The 26,588-nt window shown below is 33.1% G+C and overlaps 1 protein-coding gene across 1 annotated transcript; it reads left to right on the top strand.

The window, feature by feature from the left end:
* The first annotated feature begins 23,663 nt into the window (after positions 1–23,663).
* On the top strand, positions 23,664–25,705 carry LOC131654051 (protein LURP-one-related 5-like). The gene is made up of 2 exons (XM_058924458.1): positions 23,664–24,057; positions 25,141–25,705. The coding sequence occupies exons 1-2, from the start codon at positions 23,788–23,790 to the stop codon at positions 25,561–25,563; spliced, it is 693 nt and encodes a 230-aa protein (XP_058780441.1). The 5' UTR covers positions 23,664–23,787; the 3' UTR covers positions 25,564–25,705.
* The last annotated feature ends 883 nt before the right edge of the window (positions 25,706–26,588 follow it).

Raw genomic sequence — 26,588 nt, 5'->3', positions numbered from 1 at the left:
TTTCACCATGGCCAAGTCCTTTCAAAACCTCTTGATTAACAGTTTCATGCGAAGGGATTTCCTCAGCTTGAGCCAATGTGATTTTCTCTTGTTCAAGATTTTGAATCTTCTTGTTGAGAGCATCAATTTGGGTCTTATAGTCAGCAATCTTGTTGTCGATTTCTCCTTCCTTGTCAAAAAACTTTAAAGTTTTCTCCGGAAATTCTTCAACCTTCTTAGTCGAGGCTGCACTGGCATCCCATTCTCTCTCCATTTCGCGCTCTTTGTTCTTTGCCTGTCGATTGATGTTTCTCTTTGTGATGAGGTCTCTCTAGAGCTGGTCGAAGTACGCCTCAAAATCAAAGAAGAACTGAGCAACAACTGCTGGAAGAGAATCTTTAATGATTGAATCTAATAACTTGCGAATGTCTCCACCAAGATGTTCAGAACTCTCAAGGACAGCAAGAAACTCAGGTTCGTTTAGGTGGGCTTTTAGTTGGCACATAGCATCGACAAGAGAAGCATCGATTTCAGCATCAGGATTAGTTGACTAAGCAGGAATATCAAGAGAACTTGGCCGCAGCTTCTGAAGTCGAAAGAGAGCTTCTAGAGGATTAGTCTTCTTCAAGTCCAGAATCTCCTCTTGACTAAGAGAACTGTTGGAGTTAGTGTCATCAACAGTAGGATGTTTTTTGGACTGAGAAATGGTACTGTGATATGGACGAGAGGCATGGTCAGCAACTTCAACATTTTTGATTGTAGGTTAAGTTTGGTCGATGATGGGTTTGTTTTGGGATTCCGTTCGACTTCGACCTGGAGTATTAGCTGAATCTGTAGTACTTCCAAAAGCATCATTCTTTTGGGGACTAAGAAGGCTGGAATCAGAAGCAGCCTCAGTAATCTTTTCAGCAACCTCGACAATCTTCTCTTGAGTGTGGTCGACAGTTGGTGCATTCTATTCAGAAGAAAAGTGTTAGAAAATAATCTGTTAAAGAGAAATACACTAGAAGATTATGCTAAGTTATACCTCAAGAATTTGAGATGAAGAAGGGATTGTGGTTGGAATTGTTTGTTGTTGGACGACAACTTTAGGAATTTTTTTAACACCCTTTCGTTTCTTTGTTGGAGTTGGAAGGGGAGGTCGTGAGAAAATTTCACTCTCCTGATTTGGTGGAGATGTGGTTTCGTCTGAATCCTCAGGAACTACCAAATAAAGAGAGAATGAACAATTAATGAATGAGTATTTGTTGCACCCCAATTTTTGACCTCTGAGATCCCATCATTTTCTAAAGTATTATGATCATTATCATTATCATTTATCATTATCATTTATCATTATCATTTATCATCATGCATATTTTTATTTACTAACAAAAAAAATAAAAAAAAATTAATTAAAAAAAAAATAAAAAGAGCAAGGAGTCAGTTCGCCTCAAAAAACCGAGTTTACAGAACTGGCGACTCTGCTGGGGACTTGAAAAATCTTTTTTAAAGAGGGGTTACCTTAGAGTTTTTGATCACTTTAATATTTGCTTATACTTGTTTATTTTTTTATTTTTTGCTATTCTGGATATATGTGTGGTTCTGTCACTTGAGATACATTATGGACAAATTCTAACCCGGATTAAGTACACATAAGAATTAGGTGGAGGGTATAGTCATGTATGGCATACAAGGAGTTCAGTCCTTAAAAAGCTGGCATGAGAATCCTTCCGCTCAGTGGAGGTTCCTTGTTGGTGGTATATGTTTAGCAAGTTCAGTTGCGAAGACATTATTGCTTTCATTGAATTGTAGAAGCTGAGTTGGTCGTAGAACCCCAACCCATCCTGGCCTTTTTAGGTTGTGATGCAGAAACTATTCAGGTGTAGACTTGGATTAGTTGTCATGCGGAGAATCACACGCAGACGAGTTTTTCTTGAGAATATTATTGGCTCACAAGTTCAGTTGTGCAAGCCGGTAATATCCGAAAGAAGAATGTGGACTCTGACGTATCAGTAGAACATGTTTTGTAGGTGATTAACCCCTAGTACTATCCCATGTTTGGTTCTTTGACCTCTTGCTCGTAACGTTGAACTTTTGAACCTATCTTATGTGCACCATGTTTGTGTTACCATTTCTGTATATGTGGCATTCATGCATTCATACATTCATAAAAATCTTTTCCTTTGATTTTCAATGAACTTAGAGGTCTTTTTTGTAAACATCGTAAGTTTCATCAAACTCAATGGATCTTGGGTGTTGATGGGGTGAAAACTCTAATCCACCAAAATGGATGATTGATTTTGATGATAACTTGATTAATGCTTTAATCCAATGCTTGAATGTTTGCAAATTAATATCTTAAGTTCTTTGAAACTCAAAAAAAAAAAAAAATTTTAAACAACAATTACATCATTTGCCTACATACATTCAGGTTATCCATGAAACTTATCCTTGTCTGTCTCCATCTTTAAAGTTATCTATCTACCATCAAGTTGATTCTTCCTCCTCGAAATCCTCTTCCATAAGGTTTTAGGTCTGATCTTCATTGTCATTTCCATCAAGGGGCAGCAGGCCATGATTTAGAAAGATGTTTCCCTACTGTTTGCATTTCCTCAGTTGTATTGATGGCTTTTAAACTTTTTTCATTCCAGAATGGTGATTTTAATGAAATTAGCATCGTATGTTTGAATTCATTTTCATCTACTATGTCTATGTTTATGCTTCTTTTACAAAATAAAAAATAATAAATAAAATTCTATTTTGCTTTCTCTATCAAACTTGTGTTTTATGCAAAGATTGGAGGGAGGATGATGACAACGAAATACCCAGGTTGTTGAAATGTATGCTTTCAAATAAAACTTTGCTGACGATGTACAGGCATTGTTTCAATTCCCAAACATTGGAGAAATAAGGATGATAATCCCTCGTTCACCCCTTTGAGCCTAGAAGTTGGTGTTTCTTTCTGTATGAAATAACTCACATTTTAACCCGGGGCAGGGTAGTTCCCAGTTAATTCGGTTATGCATTCTATTTTAAGAGAATCATTCAATACACCTTTCAACAAGTGTTTTAATCACAAGCTTTCCTCCGCATACATCAAAGAAATGTTGGAGACGCCAAGCAAAAGCCAATGATGGGTCATTATAATCATTAAGCAGGATAGTCACTATCTTTCAACAAAAGTATCAAAAAAGAAAATCAAAGAAAAGCCTGCTAAGTCAAAATCAAAAAATGACTTAGGCAAAAATTAAGGCATCCCGCTGACTGTAAGTTCAAAATAAACAGCTCAAGCAAAAGTTAGAGATATCAAAAAGAAAAAAAGAGATAAGTCAATAAATTCTTAAACCACAAAATGTTGTGACTATCAAAAGGAAGAAGTGACTGCCATCACTAAGTTTTCTTGGCTTGTGAACTATCATCATCACAACAGATAAAATTGCAGAAGTCTCTTAGAACCTGAATGCATATTTTGAATTAACTGGGTTTAGGAATGAAGATCATCACGAAGATGGGGTGGGTTACAAAATTTTTGAGCCTTATACCTTTTATTTTTTAAACCGTGAACCTGACCACGTTACAACCTTCAAAAGCCCTAATTGAAGCAAGGTTTATTTTGAAAGCATACTACAACAAGGTTGCGTAAGCTGACTCCCAAGAGATTTACCAATCATTTATGTTGATACCATATCTTTGCTTTATCTTTCACGTTGATTGTCTTAACCTTTATGTTTTAACCAGTGATTCCATTTTCTTTACAAAGTGATTTTGATTTCAAAAATATGTTTTGAGCATTGCATTAAAATTACCATTCTTGAATGAACACTTTATTTGAAAGTAAGTACTTATCTTTCGGGAAGTTCAAACAGTCGAGAAACTTGATCAGTGATCCTATCAGGGGCACATTCCTTCAAGATCCTGTTGTTCAGATGTTTAATCAAGATTTGTTGATCATAATATCCTCTTCAAGATGTATACTATGGCAAGTCTTCCCAACATTCATTTCAAGAGTTGAATCCGTGATCAGTTCATCCCCAACATAGTTCAACTGAAGCCATGATCAGTTAACTTGCAACAATTATTCAATCAGGGGCAATCTTCTTCAGCAATACTCAAGCCTAGTTTATCAGTTATTCTCAAAGGATCATTTGTTTGATACAGTTATCAGTGTGACAAGAAGTTTGTTCATGCATCTTCTTTCCAAGCGGATTTTTTTTTAGAGTTCCTGTGTTGAGGAATCAAAGCTCCAATCTTGCCTCACAAAAGAGTCAATCCCAGTCGTCATGAATAACTACATTGCATTGAGCATTCATCATGCATAGAAAACTTTAACATCATGCATAGAAACAAAATCATGCTCATTAACATTCTTCCAAGGTCCTGTTGTTGTCAACATCTTACCTTGAGATCAAAGTCCAACTTATTGGCACCTACCAAAACAAATTTATCCTTTTGATTCGTTTTGTCTGTATCTATCTGATATTCTTCATGATATGTCTTGTTTGTTCTGACAATTTTTCAGAACTTTGTCACCTTTTATTTAAAGCTTCTATGGATGTCCCAATTCCCAATAAAGTGTTATTACCTCATTCAATGTCACTCTTGAATGTCTCTGAGTTCAATCATGTTTTATCTTGATTGTCGTTTGATGCTGCTGCATTCATGGTTTATCTTAAAACGCTTTTGATATTTTCTTCTTAAAGTTCAAATCATGTTTTACCTTGATTGACCTTGGTGTTCTCTAATCATGTTTTACCTTGATTGTCACTTGGTATTCTCTAATCATGTTTTACCTTGATTGTCATTTGGTATTTTTCAATCATGTTTTACCTTGATTATCCTTAATGACATCCAATCATGTTTTACCTTGATGGACCTGTGATCATGTTTTACCTTGATTGTCCGTTGATGATTACCCAATCATGTTTTACCTTGATTGTCATTCGATGTTGCCCAATCATGTTTTACCTTGATTGTCCGTTGATGATTACCCAATCATGTTTTACCTTGATTGTCATTCGATGTTGCCCAATCATGTTTTACCTTGATTGTCATTTGATGTTGTCCAATCATGTTTTACCTTGATATTCATTTTATGTAGCCACATTCATGTATGCCTCAGATATTCTCTTCTCAAAGTTCAATCATGTTTTATCTTGAAAGCTTTTGTCAACTGTTTCTTTCTTGTGTGAAGTCTGATTCTATTTCTAGATGACGTATACCTTTTCCTTAGCGGAGTCTGTTTACTTCTCCCCTGTGGTGTCCTGTTTCCATCTCGTGGAAATCATATGCATTCATAATCATAAGCATTACATTGCATCTCAGGTTCAAAAATTGTGTTTTTATATATATTTAAGTCTCTTCCATCACGTCAAAACGAAGATTTACAATCATCGTGTCTCCGGATAGAAGAAACTTAAATAGGGGCATCTGTTGCACCCCAATTTTTGACCTCTGAGATCCCATCATTTTCTAAAGTATTATGATCATTATCATTATCATTTATCATTATCATTTATCATTATCATTTATCATCATGCATATTTTTATTTACTAACAAAAAAAATAAAAAAAAATTAATTAAAAAAAAAATAGAAAGAGCAAGGAGTCAGTTCGCCTCAAAAAACCGAGTTTACAGTATTGACAAGAGATGAAGGTTAAAAGTAGTACCTTTCTTACAGCTTTGATTTTCTTGGTTGTGGTGGTGTTCGACGTACTGGGAAGTTTTCGACCTGGTTTAGGAGCAGGGACTCCGACTTGAGTGGTAGGATCAGGCCCTGAAAGGTCTAAAATTGAAATTAGAACATTGCAAATGATAATAAAGAAAACGAAGTTAGATGTAAAATGCTTACTTATAGTAAGTTGATCCTCCAGCACGTCGAACGCAGTATTCAGTTTCTTGACAAAAGAATCTCCATCATATAGTTGGAAGTATTCAGACCACCACTCACTAAATTCCTTAGTTGTGAAGTAAGAATTTTGGAAAGTAAAGGTGGGGTGTTCCAAAGATTGTTTGTTATGGAATTTTAAGCAGTCGAGATGTTGACGAGATGTGAATGGTCGACCAGAGTAACAGATGTCAGCATCATGGGTGTACAGGCTTTTGGGCAGCATTTGGCTCAAACCAAATTGTCGAGAAACCAGATTTGGTTGATAACCCACAAACCCATAGCATTTACCAGTCGACTCAATGCGATGAGAGAGGAGTGTTGGAGTCAAGAATGCAGCCCAAATGGCATTCAATTGAGCTCGAAGGGTTGGAGTGTTTCCAGGGAAAATGGCTTTAAACCAAGTTGGCCCAAAGCACCGATTTGAGAAAGGGGCCATAGAAGCTATGAATGTTTTACATTCAGAAAACAATCTCACATATTTGAGGAGGTTGGGCCTGTTAGACTCATCTTGAGGAGTTTGAAAGGCAAGTTTGATACCTTCGACCCTCCGGTCATACATGACCTCTAGAATGGACCTAGAAACAGTGTAACCAATATGTGACTCGAAGGTAGCATTCAACCAATGTTGCAAAAGCCAGTAGGGTCCCGACAGAGATAGTTGTTTTGGGGTTTCGTGAAGGCGTTTGATCCTTAAAGACGCTATACCCAAGCTATGGTAAAGTTAAGCAAGTAGAAGCTTACCTAAAGAGACTTTTCAACCTTCATGAATCTGGATAGCCAGGGGTATGTAAGCCTTAGCTATTTGAACCGACCCTGGACAAAACAGGTAATATGAAAGCCAATAAGTGAGGAAGGCAACATGCTCTTCATCAGAGACTTCGTCTGTGGACTTGTCATAATGATCCTGCATGTATTTAGTGATGGTAGCGTTGGTGAAGTTGAAGTTTATTTCTGTCGGAAGAGTTGGGTCGAAGATCTCACCCAAGGGCGAAAGCCCTGTGATGGCAGCCACGTCGAAGAGAGTGGGAGTCATCATTCCACAAGGAAGATGGAAGGTGTTGGTCGAACCTTCCCAAAAGAATAACGAGGCAAGCAGCATAGGGGGACAAACCTTATGACCAGTTCTGGACAATTGGATCGCGTCGAAGATACCCAATTCTTCCCATCTTTGTTGTTTTTTTGCTTGAACCTTGTTGAGCCAAGCCAGATATTCCTTGTTGCCAGGAGCTGGGGTCGAACGAAAAACCCTTACTGAAGGATCCATAAACTTCAGGTCAAGAGGGAGTGGTTTATCAAATGCTACAGGCATTGTAGTTTGAAACGAGGGGAAGAAACTTGTGATTTGTGATGGGTGAGAACGATGATCTAGTAATGGCCCTGAGAAAGCTACTAGTTTATCAGTAATCTGAAAAGGGATTAACATTTGATTTTGCCAAATAATGGCTTTGGCTTCTGTAAGTTTGGGTTGAGGAATGAAATCCAACCCCTGATCTTCTTCTTCACGAGATATAATGGCTCCTAAAGGGTTAGAGCCTGTAGCATAGACGATGGTGTTGGTATTCATAGTGGTGTTTGCAGCCATTGTTGTGTATTGAAGGGAAGAAGAAAACAAGCGCTTGAAGGTTAGAGAAAAAGAGTGCTCTGAAAACGCTTGGGAAGAACAGGAAAACGTGAAGAAAAGAAAAAGGGAGAAGAAGCTCACATATATATAGGGGCTATGATGACATTGGTGAAATCGTGTGGGAAAAGAAGTTGTTGAATCAAAGGTCACTTCAAAAAACGCTTTGGAAACTGGTTTTAGAAAGTGGGGAGCAGTTATAGCCCACTACCTAGGTTTTAGGTAATAATTAGTGTCTAGGGATGCACAAAGTAATTATGGCGTTAAAAGATAATAAAAGTCGAAACCTAAGAAGAAAACGAAACGCCATCTTTCTCTTTTTAAAATCAGTCGAAAGAAGTCGCTTGGGGGGCAATTTGTTACCCTAGGATTTCGACTTGCTAATAATGGTAAGTGGTCTCTGAGATATATGAGATTATTAAATAGTCTGAGGCAAAATAGTCTGATTAAAAGTTATTTTAGTCAAGACTACCGTTCGACTATGAAAGACCATCACTGCCAGGGTTCGACTAAAGTTATTGAGTCTGTCATGCATGTTCGACTAGAATAAGAAAAATTTGAAGTCGAAAGGCATTAGAAGTCAAAAGAAGCAGTTTCAGACAGTTTTTTAGCAGTTTTACAGGACGCGTGGAAGTCTCACAAACGAAGATGCTGCATGTCGAAGACACGTGTTGGCTAGTAATCAGTCGACCGTTAGTAGTAGTTATTTTATTTTCATTATTTAAGCAAGTTCCAGAGGAAAAGTTGAGGGTCCACATTTTCTACAAAAACACAAGTAAACTCAAATCTCTGTGCAATAATGAGTGACAAGTGCAACTTTGGAATGTATGTATGCGTACCAGTTTAATTTATGCAATCATTTTACGTTATGTATTACTTTCAGTGCACATTTACTGCTTTTTATCGCTTTCATTTACTTTAAAGTCTTGAATTTCAGTGTTTACTTTTACTTTAAAGTTATTACTGCATTTAATACAAACTAGATACACATAATAGACAAATAAAAGCAATTAGTCCTGGAATATTCTAGTTGATTCCGCAAAAGTAACCTTTAAAAAGGAAACTAGCGCTTGTTTACCATATTTCTTGGTAAACAAGTTGCAAACCTAAACCTAAAAACAACATTTTTTGATTTTACGCGTGATTGAAAATGTCTTCAACTGGTCTGTATGCGGGACTCTGTTATCACTTTCGACAAAGTAAAATAAAGTTGGTTGCCCGAAAAAGATAAAATGCATTGGACAAAAATTAGGCCACGACAATGTGTTTCTGCACAGGATTCAAAATTTGACATGGTTAAACTGTGGCTAAAAATGACCTCAAAAATTTTTGTCACAATTATATTGTTACAAATTAGGACTCTTATTTACTTTTCATAGTTAAATTGTAGTTAACATATTCCTCTGAATACTTAAAATATTCTGCTTAAATATCGTACAACCATCAAATAAATATTAGTTTTTTTTTTGTTGCAAAATCTCTTTTGTGTAGGACTTTTAATTTTTATAAATTACACAATAGTATTCTCAAATATTTCAATAAAATTTTAATAATTTTAATTTAAAACAAATCTGAATGATGAAATAGAAAATATGGTAAATTCTTTTTGGTGGGGACATAATCGAGATCGGGCCAAAGGAATACATTAGAGACCGGTTATTTATGTCAAAGAAGGACGAAGGTATATGTTTCAAAAACCTCAGTGCTTTCAATCATGCAATGCTAGGTAAATAAGTTTGGAGTTTCATGTCAAATCCAGATAAATTAGTCATCGGATTGTACATGTCAAATCTCTTTTGTTTATAAATTACACAATAGTATTCTCAAATATTTCAATAAAATTTTAATAATTTTAATTTAAAACAAATCTGAATGATGAAATAGAAAATATGGTAAATTCTTTTTGGTGGGGACATAATCGAGATCGGGCCAAAGGAATACATTGGAGACCGGTTATTTATGTCAAAGAAGGACGAAGGTATATGTTTCAAAAACCTCAGTGCTTTCAATCATGCAATGCTAGGTAAATAAGTTTGGAGTTTCATGTCAAATCCAGATAAATTAGTCATCGGATTGTACATGTCAAATCTCTTTTGTGTGGGACTTTTAAGTTTTATAAATTATTCAATAGTATTCTCAAATATTCCAATAAGGTTTTAATAATTTTAATTTAAAACAAATTTAAATGATGAAATTGAGAAGATGGTGAATTCTTTTTAATAGGGACATAATCGAGATTGGGCCAAAGGAATACATTGGCTATCTTGAGACCAATTGTCTATGTCAAAGAAGGACGTAGGTATAGGTTTAAAAAATCTCAGTGCTTTTAACTATGCAATGCTAGGTGAACAAGCTTGCAGTTTCATGTTAAATCTAGATTATTTAGCACTACAAGAAAATTGGCATATTGCGACGGTTATTTTGGCAGATTAAGACTATTAAAACCGCCACAATTTACAATCTACGATAATTGCAGTAGATAAAGTACAAGGCTAGATATTTTCCCAAGTGTGACTATCTATGGTCGAATAATCTAGTTATGGCTAATCTGAAAGTTTCAGACCTGTTGAGCTCTAATGGTAAACATTAGAACTCTAACTTGATATACTTTCTCGTTGGGGGTGGAGCAACATATAAAGTTCTCAATACTCCGTTATTTGAGCGGTCTAGGTGGATAAGATAGTGTGGAAGTTTGAAAAGAATATAAGATATTATGTGTGTACTGCTTATCGTTTATGCATAAATGATGTTATTTATACCTCACATCTCAGATTTGGCGAGAATTGGGACTTGATCTGGAATATAAATACCCCTCTAAGGGTTAAAAACTTTTTGTGGCGTCTTTGCAGGAATTGTGTGTCAACTAGAGTTTGATTAAAATAAAAAGGCGTCAAATGTCCTTCCATTTGCGGTGTCTGCAGGGAAGAGAAGGAGAATAATAATCATATGTTCTTTCAATGTTCGAGGAGTATGAAATGTTGGGTGAAAGTTGGGCTTTGGCCGATGTTGCAACAATTGTGAAATAATCAAGTAGCTTTTGCTACTACTGTTTTCTCCTTTTTGCAGGTCGATAATCAATAGCAATGGGCAATATTCTCTACTAATTTGTGGAGTTTATCGAAATGCGGGAATAATCATATTTGAAATCAAATTGAAGAATCCTTAGACACTATTTGTAATCATGCTTTGCATTTATTGCTAGGTTGGAGAAATGCCCAACATCCTAGGAAAAGCAATACCTCTCCATCTGAAATATTAACTGATCCTAAGTGGAGCACGCCTTCGGCTGATCGTCTCAAATGTAATATCGATGCATCCTTTTCTAATAATAAGATTATTATATGTGTTTGCATTAGAGAGGATGAAGGTTTATTCATTGCATCCCGGACGGGTTGTTTTCAACTAGTATTGACGTTGATGTCGGGGAGGCTTTTGGGCTTTTGGCATCTATCAAACAGGTGTATGAGCTTGGTTATGACGTATCCTATGAGAATGTTATTTTTATGTGAGAACATGAGAATAAATCTGAACTATTAGATTTTAAAATAAATGGTAAAGATTATCTGTCTTTTTCTCTCTCCTATTATTTATTTTAAAATTTATTGTTCAGATTCATTCTCATGCTCTCACATAAAAATGACATTTTCATATGATACGTTCCTTTTATATATATATATATATATATATATATATATATATATATATATATATATATATATATATATATATATATATATATATATATATATATATATATATATATATATATATATATATATATATCATATGAGAATGCCTTATTTATATGAGAATGTGAGAATGAATCTAAACCATTAGATTTTAAAACAAAGGGTGGAGATTACGTGGAAATTTTTTTTTCTCTCCTCGATTATTAAAATAAATGATGTAGGAGAGAAAAAAATAATACACATGGTATGTTGGAAGAAAATTGGTTTATACCATATCACTTAGGTTTTGATGATAACAAAGTATTTAACGAAAGCAAGTCTATTTTGTCAAGTACAGTCATAGATTAAAAATACGAAAAAAATCGTTGGAAAAAAATATTAAAAGAGGAACAAACATGACTCAGTTAAATTTTGTAAGAGATTAAATAGAGACTTTTTTTCCTAAAAGACTAATTTGGACTCTCCCTTTTTTGTGAGGGACTAAAATGGGTCCTCACTGGTGGTCCAGTCACGCTCAAAAGTAAAAAAAAAAAAATCGATTTGAAAAAAATATTAGTAGAGGGATTAACACGGCTCGCTTAAATTTTGTAAAAGATTTAATAAGAATTTTTTTTCTCAGGGACTAACTGGACCTCTACGGTTTTTGTGAGGGACTAAAATGTGACTTCACTTTTAAAATTTAATTACTGGTTTTTCTTTTCTTTTAATGACACATGACTTAATAAAAATAACCGTTGAGATGTTTTTATACATCCGTTGACATAATAAATAATTTTTAATAGATATTAAATGTTGTTATACAAATATCCGGTACAAAATTATATGTTACTAAATTTTAAACGTTGTGTCATTTGAGCCACCAAATCCAAGAATATTTATTTATAAAAGTGAATTTGAATTTGTAATATTTTATTTATATATTTAAAATATGAAATTTTAGCTAGACTTCTAAATCAAAAAATTATAAATTATTTTTTTAAAAAAACTAAAATTATATTCATTTATTATTATATAACAATGTTAATTCCGAATATAATTTATAAATAAATGTATTTTTTTTTAATCGACATGTATGTAAATATATAAATTGGGTTAATGTGGAAAGATTGCTTTTTGCAAGCGATTTGGGATGGATCCCAGTGGTCAGTAGAAAAAGTTCTTAAGTTCTATTGATTTATTGACACGCAGCAGCTTATAGTTCAGGCTTCACATTACACAGCGCATCGCAGTTAAAAAGAAATACTGTAGATAAAAATTGATATTTTCATAGTGTGATGTGAGGTTCTAATATTTTGTCTCTAGACAAAACAAATTATAAAAAAATATTAGCATGAAGAGTAGTAAGCAATAAACAACATTATCACAAAGAGTTTATTTTTATTCTCATCAGCCATACAATTTTCATATTTGTCATTATTGGTCCAAACAAAATTAGTGGAAAATATACAAACTGTGATTGAGATTGGCAATTTTTCCCTTCTCAAATTTTTCTTCAAACTAGAAGTGAGAGCGACCAACAAGTGGATTATGAGTTAACCAAAATAGAATAAGTCAATAAAATTAATTAAGAGAGTTTAAGTTGTGGTCCCTTGCATATCTGAACAACAAAAATTAAATGCAATGAATAGGAATCATTTTGGAATAAAGGGTTACTATCCGAAATTGTGTATTAATTATTTTGACATGAATTTGATTTATACTTTTAAGATAAACATATATTCTTTTTTATTTTTAAATAATTTCCTTAAGACAAGTTGTTAACATGATCTTAAATAACACATATATGGCTTTTATGTCTATCTTGGGGCTGTTTACAACTCATTGCACTCTTGTGTGTTCGACTAGTTAAATATTATATGACTTTTACTCTAGAAATGCAAAATTAGTAGTAGGACTCGTCGTGCACATGTATGCACAGAGTTATTCCATGGTAACAGTTGCATAGTTCATATTTGAACTTTTGAGCTGTAGTTTTTTGGTTGAACTTTTGAGCTGTAGTTTTGCTTGGTAGGGACTTTGGAATAGTTAGATATGTCAATTAGGATGATCTTGTTCCCTGCCACTAGCTCCTACCATTAAAGTTATTTGAGTTCAGGAGGAGAAGGAAGAAAAAACAATCATAAAACACATATCATTAAACCAATGTGTGAAAACTACTTTCTTTTCATTTGGTTGAACTTAGGATAGAATTGGTGTTATCGATGATGTAGGACTTTGAAATTGGTGGCGTTGATCTCTGGTATATTGGCTCAACATGGACTTGCAAAATTAGCACTCAAACGTCTGAGTCAGCTGTACAATCCAAGATGAGTATGTTGATAAGTGGAGATCAGAAAAGTGTACCTCAAATCTCACGTGTGCCGACTTTATACGTTGAATAGTCATGATTGGGCTTGTGTATGATTGAGCCTCTCTATTGGATTTTTGACCGGGCCAAAATAGTTGCCCCAAAGACTTGCCGAGTGTGAACTAGTTGGAAAGTCTTCAAAGTTGCGGTCGGCCCTCAGTAACGATGTCGACCATGGAGAGAAGTAGAAAGGTCTTGGATTAGTTACAAAAGCAATGGAGGACAAACGCATTAAATGTTCTCCCATCATTGGAATATTTCACTGATTTTTCCAGACGCGTGGCCTCAGGTTATCAGCTTAGGGTATGATGCTTTCTCATAGGGTATTCGAGTGCACTTGAGTTCGTTTACGTTTCTAAATGAAGTTCAATCGTTGATCAAGAACTTTTAGCTACTATGGATTTTGCACGTTGATTGCTCTCGTCTCTATACGTATGGGTTTTTGAGCCCTGAGAGAACTTTTTGCTACCCTTGAAAATCAGTTTTTCTTTGAGAGTGACTTTCCTTCTTCATCTTCTCTAGGAGTATTTCTCAGAGCGCTTGCTATCTCTTGATCGAAACTTCTTATTTCTCATTTGAACTTTCCCTTTTCCATTAGATTATACTTCTCCAATGCACCCTTCTTACCTTAATCTTTCATATCTTTAACATTCTTTATATCATAGCAAATGTGAACGATAGTCCCAAAAGTTTGTTAAGTGATTCTATGAGTAGTGATTCCTCTCTTTTAGTTAAGATAGAGGAATCTTCTGGTATAAATATTTTACCCTTAGTCACTAACCAATCAGCCCCACAGGTTATCCATGTATACAATGATTCTAATTCAAAGAGACTTTCTAAAGGTTATTGTTGAAGCGGTAAAGCGGAAAGCAAAAAGTAATAGGTATTATTTATTACCGGGTGATATAGGTTATATCGTATCGTAGTCCACAGAGATTGGTAGAGAAAAACTTCCGTTCAACAATCTCGTGTTCTATGTTTCATGATTGGGTGCGGGAAAAGTAAATAAAGCAAATAAACAATCTTAATAGTCTAAGAGAAATAGTTATGGAATTGCATTTCATTCTACCCGTCGAATACTTAAATCTGAAGATCTTATCACTCAACACTTACAATACGCATCAAAATCACCGGGCACTGTTCGAGATGCCACATCAATGTCCATGTCTGAAACACCGACGAAAGCTCAACCGTACTATTCACATCAGCGATTTCCCAATCGACACAAACAACACAGAGGCACTAAACTCGATACCCACTACGATTATTAGCCCTAATTCCATGTCTGAAATCTAGAAACTAACAGTTATCATTCCTAATCTAGATCTATGATGTCTATAAAAAATGGTGTTTCCTAAGCCTCTAAACTATCAAAAATGGATCAGAGTTCTTCCATGGGGAAAAGAGGTGATAAAAAACCTAAAAAAAATATGATTTTACAACATATATGCAAAACTGAAAATCGCAGACCGCGCTAAGCACGCCCACCGCGCTAAGCACGATGTCTTTTATTGGTCTTAAACCGCCAGACCGCGCTTAGCGCCAAAAACCCGCGCTAAGCGCCCAACTTTCTGTCAAACTTGTCAAAAATGCTCCCAGACCGCGCTTAGCACGGTCAAGCCCGCTTAGCCCGCTCAACAGAAAAATGAAATCTTGTTTTGGTCATAACTTGAGAACCGTAACTCCGATTTGCGCCCGATTCAAAGCGTTTGAAAGCTTATTTCATGCTCTATCTAACAATGAATAAATTGCAACCAAATTGATGATTTTTATCATCCATATTTTGAGCTTATCCTTTGATGAATTGGTAAAATCGCGTGCTCGTCGCCGTGTCTTCGACACTTTATTCCTCAAAGCTTCGAACACGCATAAATACCTACAAAAAGACAACAAAACTATCAAACGGTATATATTTACATGAAAACGTAACAAAACACAAACGATACAAATATACACAAAAACGGGGAATTATTCAAACTGTATTACAAAAAGTATCTATAAGCGCCACTTTTTACATACACAAAATAACTACAATTTGGCACTTATCAGTTATTCGATTGAGGGGGCTTCTTTGAGTGATTATGCTTTCGACGCTCTTTTCTCTGATGAAAATGCAGAAGATGACCACATAGTCAATTATGTGCCTACTTCCCCCAAAGTTGCAGGAACTTCGACTTCGTCTACTTTGCTGACTTTGAAAATGAAAGTTGTCATTCCGAATAGAGAAGATGCTAAAGATTACAATAAAACTTACCAAAAATCCTACGGCCAAGACTTAAGTGATGTCGACATCAAGGATCACCTAGCACGTATAGCCCATCCGGATGGTGTTAGCTAGCTCAGTCTTTTTGATATTTTCAAGGCCGACGAGTTATCCTTGAAAAGAGCTACGTTGGTGGATCCGAACGATGCAAAAAAAATATAGTTGAGTGGATTCATAGATATTGGGAACCCTCTCTATTTTAAGTGAACATGTGTCTGTATCGCTGCTAAGGAAGAAGTCCATTGATACTCACAATATACTGTGCATGGTGTTGCCTGGAGAGGAAAAGGATCTTAGGTGAGGTTGGAGTCACCTCTCTCTCTCTCTCTCTCTCTCTCTCTCTCTCTCTCTCTCTCTCTCTCTCTCTCTCTCTCTCTCTTGTTTCCATTTGTGCTTACATCTGTAGATAAAATGGATTCCCTACAAAAGGTTTATGCTATTGCTACGACTCTAGGCAACAAAGTTGGTCCTCTAATTCGGGTTGTTACTTACACTCCAAATACTCTTACGTATTTGCTACGATTGAGACTTATCCGGCCACTCCTAAGCATGACCAACTCGTCGATCGATATAAATATGGTTACCAAGGGTCATCCTCGGTCCTCTATCGTCCAAATAAGGAGTTACTAGTTATCTGAGGAAGATTCCTCTAAGCGGGCTCTACTATCTGGTGGAGGTGCTTCAGGATCAGGCACCTCTCTCATAGAGAAAGATTCCCCTAAGCGGGCTCGGCTATCTGGAGGAAGTGCTTCAGGATCAAGAACCTCCCTTCTCTAATTAACCGCCATCATACTTGCTCGAATTCTTCGCACTCTCGAGGAACCTGTTACTCCTATGTCTGAGGATGATATGCTCTACCTTTAAAATCTTCTTGAGGCAGAGAAAATGGAACTTTTATCTAAGGTTACCTCCTACACCTATCAAGTGGCTTTTTATTCTTCCTTCCTGTTGTTGGTCGAGATGATGTTCAGGTTATGGGTAATCCTTCCAAAGAGAGGGATACCTAAAAGGGAAATGTGAGGCTATTGAGCAGATTTGCTCCAAGCTTTAGGATGAGGTGCCTGTCTTTTAGGAAAGGGTCAGTCGTGTCGAGGCTCTTCAAGAGGAGGCGCAAATTCATGGCTCTCTTTCTTCTTTAGCTATCAAAGTTCCTGAACTTGAGTCTTTCATAGTGCTTGAAAAGAAGTATCAGTCCGAAATTGCCACTGCTACTGCGGAGGCTAAATCTCATGCTAAGGAGGCTTTGAAAGTTTTTTAGGAGGATAAAAAGTATCGTGCTAAAGACCAGAAGGTTCACGATGATCAAATGGTTGAGCTTAGGAGTAAAGTCGATGAGTCTCTGTCTAATGTGTACGCAGATTTTGACCACGTAGTTGACTCGATGGAAAGGCTTCTCCCACATGCATTTATCTTTCCCGCTTGGATCTTAACTCATTCAAGACTATTCAGGACGAGGCTTTGGTGAATAACCGTAGTGGAGCGTCTCAAAGTGAAGAGGCTTGATTTATTTTTATTATTATTATATGTAATGTCTGCAGGGTGTTATGCCTTTGAGGAAACAAATATATATATATATATATATATATATATATATATATATATATATATATATATATATATATATATATATATACCTTTCTGCTCAATGCCTTTATTTTTATTTTGGTGTATGATGTGCTTTAACCAATTTCTTTATGGCCTCCCGATTCATCATAATATTCATTGGCTTCTAGGCTTCGAACCAATTGATAGTTTCTTCCATTGTCATACTTGAACTTGACTGTTTGGTACGCCCTTCAACAGTCGCACATATTAGTAATTGTTATGATCAATGAAGACCATGCAGCCACATGACCTTCTAATATGAGGTTATCATCAAATTGTTTACGAGTTGTAACATGTGGTCTAAGATTTGGTTGTCGAGGAAGATAATCTCACATTTAGGCATTTTTTATCAAGCATTAGACTTTCTCGGGATGAACCATTAAATTAGTTTGTTTTACTATTATGTACTAGTATTATTATGAGTATTATACTTATGTATTATCGACATTTATTTTGAGTTTGAAACTTATGTTGATTATTCTAACATCCAACAAAATATAACATGAATAATATCTACTCAAAGCTAACAATGTCTGGCATTACAGGTATAAGTAGTTGTCCGTATTGTAGTTGCCAAAAAAATCCTAACATCCAAGATGTTGCTTTTGGGGAACGAAATTTCTTCCAACCCAACTAAATTTCAGGCATAAAAACTATTGTTTCATTTTTATCTAGAAAATATAGGTTCAAATTTATTATTTTTTAACAAAAGTAAGTATTTATAATTATCTTAACCCAATAATTTTTGTTGACAAAATCGATGCAATAAATGGAGGTTATATGGGAATGTGAAGTTGTCATAGAAAATAAAGTTAGGCTATGAAACCTTAAAGACAAAAATGACATTATACCAACTTGCTATCACGTAAACCTTATCTAGTATGGTAATCCATTTCTCTTGTGGATGAGGACCCAAAGTTTATATCTTCAAAAATTCTCTTAACTCTTGCATGCAGTCTTTGAATAACTTTTCAAAAGACCTTTTCTAGGTCTCATTTCATCATCCAAGTCTCAACAAACTAAGGACCGACCATCCTCACCATATCCAAGTAATGATACATTAGCTCTTGCATTAATAGAAGTATTTTTTGTGTGAGTGAAATATGACACTTTATCAAATCCAGAACATGTTTCCACTCATCTTCATTTATATGCTATATAAATGCATAACCTATCAAACTAACAAGTAAATTGTGATTGTGAAATCCATATTTTAACATTTAATTTCTATCCTGACACCATCTTAAGGCAATGTTGACCTGATTTTGAATGTACAATCATATTTTTAGTAGCATTTTGTGTTGAAGTGTCGATTTCCGTGTACTTCCCACATGTATCACATCTCAATATTAATTTTATACTTCTCCTATTCTTTCATGTGTCTGTATGTTATTGTATAATTGTGACAATCATTTATATCTGATTAGTAGAAAATGCATCAACCATGTCTACACATGATTGATTTTTTATCGCATAATATAAAGATATTTATATATACATAAATAAAATTTAATTGAAAAATATTAAATAAAATTATAATTTTTTCCAACTTTTTATTTAAAAAATACATTTTTAATTACTTTAGTTGAAGTGATTTGATGGACAATTCGAAAAGTAAAAAAATATTTAGGTAAAGAAACAAATATCGTTTAGATCAGTTGTATTGGAGTTTTCATTACTTATTAATCATCAGAATACATTAACAAATCGAAACACTTGTATGAGATGTGTTAAGAAATGTGGTTGAGCCTAATTCATCCATACAAACTTGATTTGTAGAGTGATGATAGTTTCTACTTATAAGCACATGTTCAAGTCATATATTTGATGTGGGACTCTTAACACATCCCTCACGTCCAGGGATGGACTTCAGGAGCGTTAAAATTAATGATGAGCAATAAAAACCTGATAGCAAGTAGTTAAACAAATCTTAAATAAGACTCTTGATCATACAATGTTAAGAGATGTGATTTAGCCTAATTCATCCCAACAAAACCGTCTTGTGAAGTAAGGATAGTATATACTTATAAGCACATGTTCAAGCCATATTTCGTTTAATGTGAGACTCTTAACACATTATTCATGCTTATAACGGGACATTTGAAGGACGTTTAGAATGTGAAAATAAATAATGGATAATACGATCACGAGAATCTAATAGCAGATGACTCATTGGATCTTAAACATGATTATTAATAATACCATAGTAAAAACTATGGTTGAATCTAACTTATTTCTATAAAATTGACTTATAAGATAAGAATTATCTTTAATTTATAATACATATTTAAATCATATATTGTTTGATGTGGCCATTTACCCAATGAATTTTCACTAAGTTCAAAAAATTAAAATAAAATATAAAAAAGACTAAATAAGTAAATATAAAAAAGAATAAAACTAATATTTCTTTAATTTTGTAGAGATGGTAAAACTATTAGAATGTGGGTAAAATATTCTCAAGATATATATGTAAATGTAAATAAAGATGTTGAGCTAGTATGGAATGGTTGCTTTTTGCAAGTGACTTGGATTGGATCTCAGTAGTAGTCAGTAGAATTAGTTTTAAATTCCATTGATTGATTGACACGCAGCAGGTCAGAATTCCAAAAAATAAATACTACTGCATGTGAAAAGTTAAAATTAAAAACTGCGGTGTCAAAAGTACAACAACATAAGACGATAATTACAAATAAAAAAGTTGAGCTTCTGCATGTGCAGACTGCACACTCTGACCCAAACTCAGGTCCCCCACACCTTCCACAGTAACACAACACAACCACCTTTTCTTAATCTAACCTTAAATAAACACGTCACTAACAAAAATATATTTTTGATACAGTAATTATTTAATAAAGAATTGTCACTTTGTTAGTAATATACAGTTTTTATGATTGTCTTTTTATATGGCCCAAACAAAAGGAGTAGAAAATATATACACTGATTGTGATTGAGATTTTTTTCCACTTCTCTGTTTTTCTTCAACTAGAAGTAAGGAAGACCAATATGTGGAACCGAATTATAAAACCAAAAATAATAATATTTTAACGAAATTAAAACAGTTTAAAAGTCAATATTTTAAAATCTGATTCGGCAATCAATTTGGTAAAATTATATAGTCAAAAGTTCAATAGTCGAACTAGAGAGCCACTGTTAAACTACAATATTGATTTAGATGAATGTATTTGCGTGATCCGAAAATGTCAATGAATTTTCAGTATATATAGTGTCGATGTCTTTTGAATTTCTAACATTTGATTCTATAACAAGTGGTATATCAGAGTTTTGATTAGTTAGATAGAAGGGCGGATGTCGATTTTAATATTGATCATGACTAATGATGAGAGTGACTCAAACTTGTAAAAAATTGTTGGATTTCAAGTACAAAAGTACTTAAATTTTACATTAATTAAAAATAAAATAACTATCAAATTTATAAAATATCTGACTCAAACTTCTATTGTTTTAAAATTTCAAGTGAATATGTGGTGTCAATGTTTTTGAATTCTCGGCATTTGACGCATTGACTTTCGGTTCACGGAGTTGCCCAAACAAATCCATCATATAATTTGGTAATAATAAAATTAGTATTGAGCTTCAAGATTCGATCATTTAAAGATTTTTAAAAATAGCAACACTTAAAAAATATCAGAAATATATCATTATTAAAGGTATTGTGTAATTGATTTAATAGTTACTAATTCAAATTAGTTATCCTTACTTTTTTTTTTTTGATTGATTGATTCAATCGTTTGATATGAATTAGTTTTTAACAAGTGGGTTAAGTTACATGATATGTAAGTTGTTGTGGACCCTTTAAGATCTGTCCAACAAATTAATGCACTAAAATAGTAATCAATTGGAGTGAAAAGATATCTAAAATTTGTTTGTCGATGCAAATATAGTAACTGAGATCATGCTAGTAGGTACATAAATAGGAGTATATATATCGAATAATGTTATCATCATTTACTTTTAATACTCTTTTTTCAAACCTTCATCATATTAGTTGGTGAAATTATATGATATAAAAACGTATGGTCAATTTGAACATCTAAATATTAATATCTTATATCCATACTCAATACCATATACAAATATACCTTAATTATAATTAATATGTGACAAAAAAAGAATAAAATAATAAAAAATATATTATATACAAAACCTTATATACATACGATGTTGAACATTTTAAAAGATATCCGAATAACTTTTTTTTTTTTTTAAATTGCGTGTGGGGACATTCATCTTATAAAAAAAGTTAATTTTAAAAAAAGAGTATATTACGAGCATTCTTCTATAAGTTTCCGGATATTTTGTTTTTTATTTTGTATGTATATGTATGTGATTAGCTGTTGTATAGTGTCCACATTTTTTTGAGGCTTAGATATTTTGAGAAAAAAATTAAGTTGAATTGAGTTAATTATTCTAAAATTAAAAGTAAATAAATGTACGCAACATCTTATTTTAATATTTTAAAAACATATGAATCAACTTATATATTCTATAACGTTAATTACAAGTTAATTGAGGCGCCCACTTTGACTAACATTAGTTAATTCTAAAAACACATATTCCAAATTGGAAAAAACATTAATTAGACTAAAAAGCTATTATTATTTTTAATCTTGGAAATTTGGAGAGGAGGAAAAGGGAAAGCTTTCGAAAATAATTTTTTTTTTAATATTTGTTTAAAAATATTTTTGTATAAAAAATAAAAAGTGTTTATCATCACTATATTATTAATTTTCAGAATATTTTAACAAACAGAAAAAATATTTAAAAAATTTATATAAGTAAATACTCTTCAAAATTTTTATTCAATACAAATTTAGAATTTCTCCAAAATTTAAATTTTTTTGATGTTATGAATAAAAAAAAACCCTTCAAAATCCTCTCAATCAAAATCTTTTAATTCTTTCTCCTCAATTATTCTCTTTTTTCCAAAGCATTCTCATTCATTCCCTTCCAAACTTCCAAAAAGACTCTAAGGGTTTGTATATTGACGATGACTTGAGTCCTACGAATGTGTTTCTTTAAAAGTCTGAAGTTCGAATCTCGCTAATTTCTAATAATATTTTTATTGAATCAAGTCCTTACATAAATATGATTTGATTTTAAATGAGATCTCCGCCAGCGATGTTGGCAGGCCGGCTTAGTTTGGTTTCGGTAGAATCTAATATCCGAACCCATACAAATATATATGGATTAGTTTTATTGAATTTGTATATTTTTACAATAGAGTTCAAACCAAACCAAAAAATAACAATTTGGTTTATGTTAGATTGATCAGATAAATAAAAAATAAATGGGAAAAATACTTTTAAAAATAATCTAATTTACATCAATTAATTTTTTATAATAATATAAAATTTTAAATTTTTTTCCTGTCTTCATATAAGTTGCGAATGTCACAAATAACGTTTATTTTTTTTTAAGTTAAATATTTTATAATTTTTATTATAATAATGATATAAATTAATTATGGTTGGTTTACGTATCCGGGCTCACGAATTGAATTTTAAAAATTCATTAACTGGATCAATTGACATCAAATATTATTGGTTTGTTTTAGTTTTTTCTTGAACTTAAAAAATAATTTGAAGAAGAAAGTAAAGAATAATTTGAAGAGGAGAATCATGGCAGTTATTTGGTTAGTTTCTGTTTGGAGTTTGTGGTTATTGAGAAATAACGTTATTTTTAACGACGTCAGTCCGAGCTTTGATGAGTGTATATCAACTATAATATATAGATTGTGGATTTGGCTTTCCTCTAGTTGTAAACTTGTTGATTGTAGTAACTTCTTTACTTAAAATACTCTCCCTCTCCGTTATTTTGAGAGATAAGAGATATTTCCGTGTTTGTTTAGCAGGTGGAGTAACCCTTTTACTTTCTTTAATAGATTTCTTACCTTTTTAAAAAACAATTCAATCCAATAACATAATTCTGTCAAAATTTTGAGTTAATTCGAATTTACTCAAACCAATAAACATTTCTAAATAAATCTTAAAATTATCTCTTTGAATTAGTCAATCTCAAAACCCATATCATCTTTAAATAAAATTGCAATGTGAATTTGATTACTATCTTTGAACTAAAACAAAAAAGAACAAAAACAAAATTCTAAAACTTGACCCCCAAAAAAATAAAAAAATCTTGCGGTATCTCTAGGCTCCCGACATTGGACGTGGAGATGACCATACCATCCATGCATGCATCAATTTCAATGTACCCCACTTAACAAAACTAAATTATTAAAGTGGGGTACTATATATAAACATATCATCAATCTTTCTTAACAAACACACACCACTTTCTTTTCCTTAAAATTACCAATAATACAAATCATAATTCACATTCACATGCCAAAAGCATAGTACCCTCCCTCATTCATCTCTCCCATCTCCATCTTCATGACTACCTTTTGTATTGATTCTGACTCCACCATAGCAGAAAACATGAAAGAAGATCTACTGGTGCAAGAAGGATACGTTTTCGAAGAAGAGATTCATCTCACTGTGCTGAAAACCTCTCTTTTCTTCGCCGGTGATGGTTTCACTGTCTATGATTCCAAAGGCGAAGTTATTTTCAGAGTTGAGTCTTATGGACCGGATTCTCGTGACCTTGATGAGCTTGTTTTGATGGATCCGGATGGCCGTTGCATCCTCACCGTTCGCCGGAAGGTACGTACGCCGCCATGGCTTTTTGTTCTGAACCGAGTCAACTCGTTGAGTCAACTTTGATAATAGTTGAATTTTTAAGGTTTAGGGTTGCTGATAAATAATCATTGGTTTTTTGGTTTCTGTGATTTACACGTTCAGTAACACTGTTACTGTAAGAAAAAAGTTGAATAAATGTTTTTTATTTTTCTTTTTTTTGTACAAACCCTTATGAGAAAAATGTGGCTTCTTAATTCTATACTTATGATAATAACTAAATGATTTGTGGGAACTTTGTTAATATGTTCTATGTTGTCAAAAATTACTACATGATTAAAGTATTTTTTGAACATCAAAATTTCAATTTGAATCTATATGGCATAATTGGGTGTGAATTTTTATTGATTATTATTATTTTGTCTAAATCATACTTAGATTTGTAGAAGAGTCACTTTGATTCGATATGTTTTTGTTAAATTATGACCACTGGTTGTGATTCTAAAAAATTCGCCTTAAATTTAAAATGCATATTATGTTATTGGGGAAGGGTTTTGAAGAAGAGAATGATTCATTAATTTTGATTTCTTTAAGTTGATGATTTATTCAACTCCTAAATCAACAATTTAAATTTATATAAATTACCTATCACATATAATTTGAGTTACTCTACTCTTCGAATTATTTCTTAAAATTAAAATTCGACATTTCAGCAAACAAACAAACATCTAAATATAAATGTAAGTGTGTCGTGATCTTAAAGAAGCTCCAAAAACTAACTTCTATATAAATATATAAATTCACCGCTAAACTAAATATAACATTATAGAATGAAAAAAAAATAAAATTCATTTAAATTATAGGCAAAAGTTATTCTACAATTTATGGTTTACAAGTAAAATAGAGTTGTTGTAGGTATATAGGTCTTGTTTTTTATTAGACACAAGCATCTAATTATAGAAACATATTCACATTTTTGTATGGTACAACAATTATTTCATTTCTATACATAGAACTAGCCTTTATTTTTGTACCAACAAAAGAAAAACTAGTTACTAGCCTTTGTTTTATTTCAATGATTTGAATAGACTTAACATTTTGTTATTGCAGAAACCGAGTCTTCATCAACGGTGGGAAGGCTTCAAAGGCGAAAGAATAAACGGTGATAAACCCACCTTCAGCGTGAAGCGTTCATCAATAATGGGACGGTCCTACGCTGGCGTTACAGTGGAGGTCTACGATAGTTCCGGTGAGGAGTACCACATAGAAGGATGTTTCTCGCAACGCAGTTGCACCGTTTTTAACGCCACAAAAGAATCAGTGGCTGAGATTCATCGCAAAGTGGACCCCACCACAGGTGTTCTGATTGGGAAAGAAGTGTTCTCTCTAACCGTTAAGCCTGGCTTTGACGCTGCTTTTGCTATGGGATTCGTGCTTGTTCTTGATCAAATTGGTGGTGATGATTCTATTGAAGATGATGCTACAGCTGAGCCTACGGTGCACCCTACCACAGAGGATTATGAAGATAAATAAATAAATAAATAAACTTTGTTTAATTTATGAAACTAATCTTATAGGGTTGTGCCTTGAAAGAAAAGATATTTCAATTTCCTATGTGATCTAGAAAATTTTATATATTATTTTATTAAAATATACATATTTAAAGTTGAAGTTATCATCTACTCTTAATAAAATACCACTTTTTGAGTCACTCTAATATTTTAATATATATGAAGATTTAATATGCATGTAGGTATGAACACAATTTTTTTTAAAGTGATTATGAAATGTGCTTTTATAAGCTATATAATGACATGATTATTATTGTCAAACAACATTTTTACTATATGATTATGATTTGGTTAAAACCCTAAATATGATTAAAGTGTCATGATTCACGCGTTTGATTTAACTGAAATTTTATGATTAGTTGCCTTTTAGTTACACTAATGTTTAAGTTGAGTGTATTGGAAAATGATAAATTGTGCGATATTTAAAACATGACACGTTATTGTTTGGAACTTTCATAAAGAAAGTAGGTTGTACTAAAAAAAGTTTATCCTTTAGAACAATGTTTTGTTTTTTTGGTATTGATTAAGTAGTAAGTGGGTACCTTTTGATTTTGTACCCCACTAACATTGGATGATGATTTAAAGTTAATATGGTAGGTCGTCAATAGATTAACTAATATAATTATTGTGGTCCAATTTGAGTATTATATGTAAGACAAAGTTTCAAATTTTAAGAGTGGTCCAATTTTAGGGTTATTATATATGCAAGACAAAGTTTCAAAACTAGTATACAATAAAAATTTATGAGGGTTTTTCTCTCTTTATTGATCTACCAAGGATTGTATGTCGGTGCTGTGGTAAAGCTAGTGTTTGTGCTATTTTTTATAGCATAAGATATAGTTTAGAGGACTTTAAATTATGATTTATTTTATAAATTCATATTTTTTAACATGAGATTTTTTTTTAAGAACCGAAAAAGGGAGATAAGATATATTTAAGAATTATTGGAGTTAAGATTCATGATGAAAATAAAGTTAAGATTGATAA

Source organism: Vicia villosa, linkage group LG2 (assembly GCF_029867415.1).
Source record: "Vicia villosa cultivar HV-30 ecotype Madison, WI linkage group LG2, Vvil1.0, whole genome shotgun sequence".
NCBI lineage: Eukaryota > Viridiplantae > Streptophyta > Magnoliopsida > Fabales > Fabaceae > Vicia > Vicia villosa.
Note: the sequence above shows the minus strand (reverse complement) of the source record. Positions and strands in the feature narration are given on the sequence as shown.

What these genes read in the sequence shown, in the direction of transcription:
- LOC131654051 (XM_058924458.1), top strand. Translation starts at nt 23,788, where the DNA reads ATGACTACCTTTTGTATTGATTCTGACTCCACCATAGCAGAAAACATG. An exon ending in TCCTCACCGTTCGCCGGAAG is followed by an intron (nt 24,058 to 25,140) that starts GTACGTACGCCG and finishes TTGTTATTGCAG; the next exon opens with AAACCGAGTCTTCATCAACG.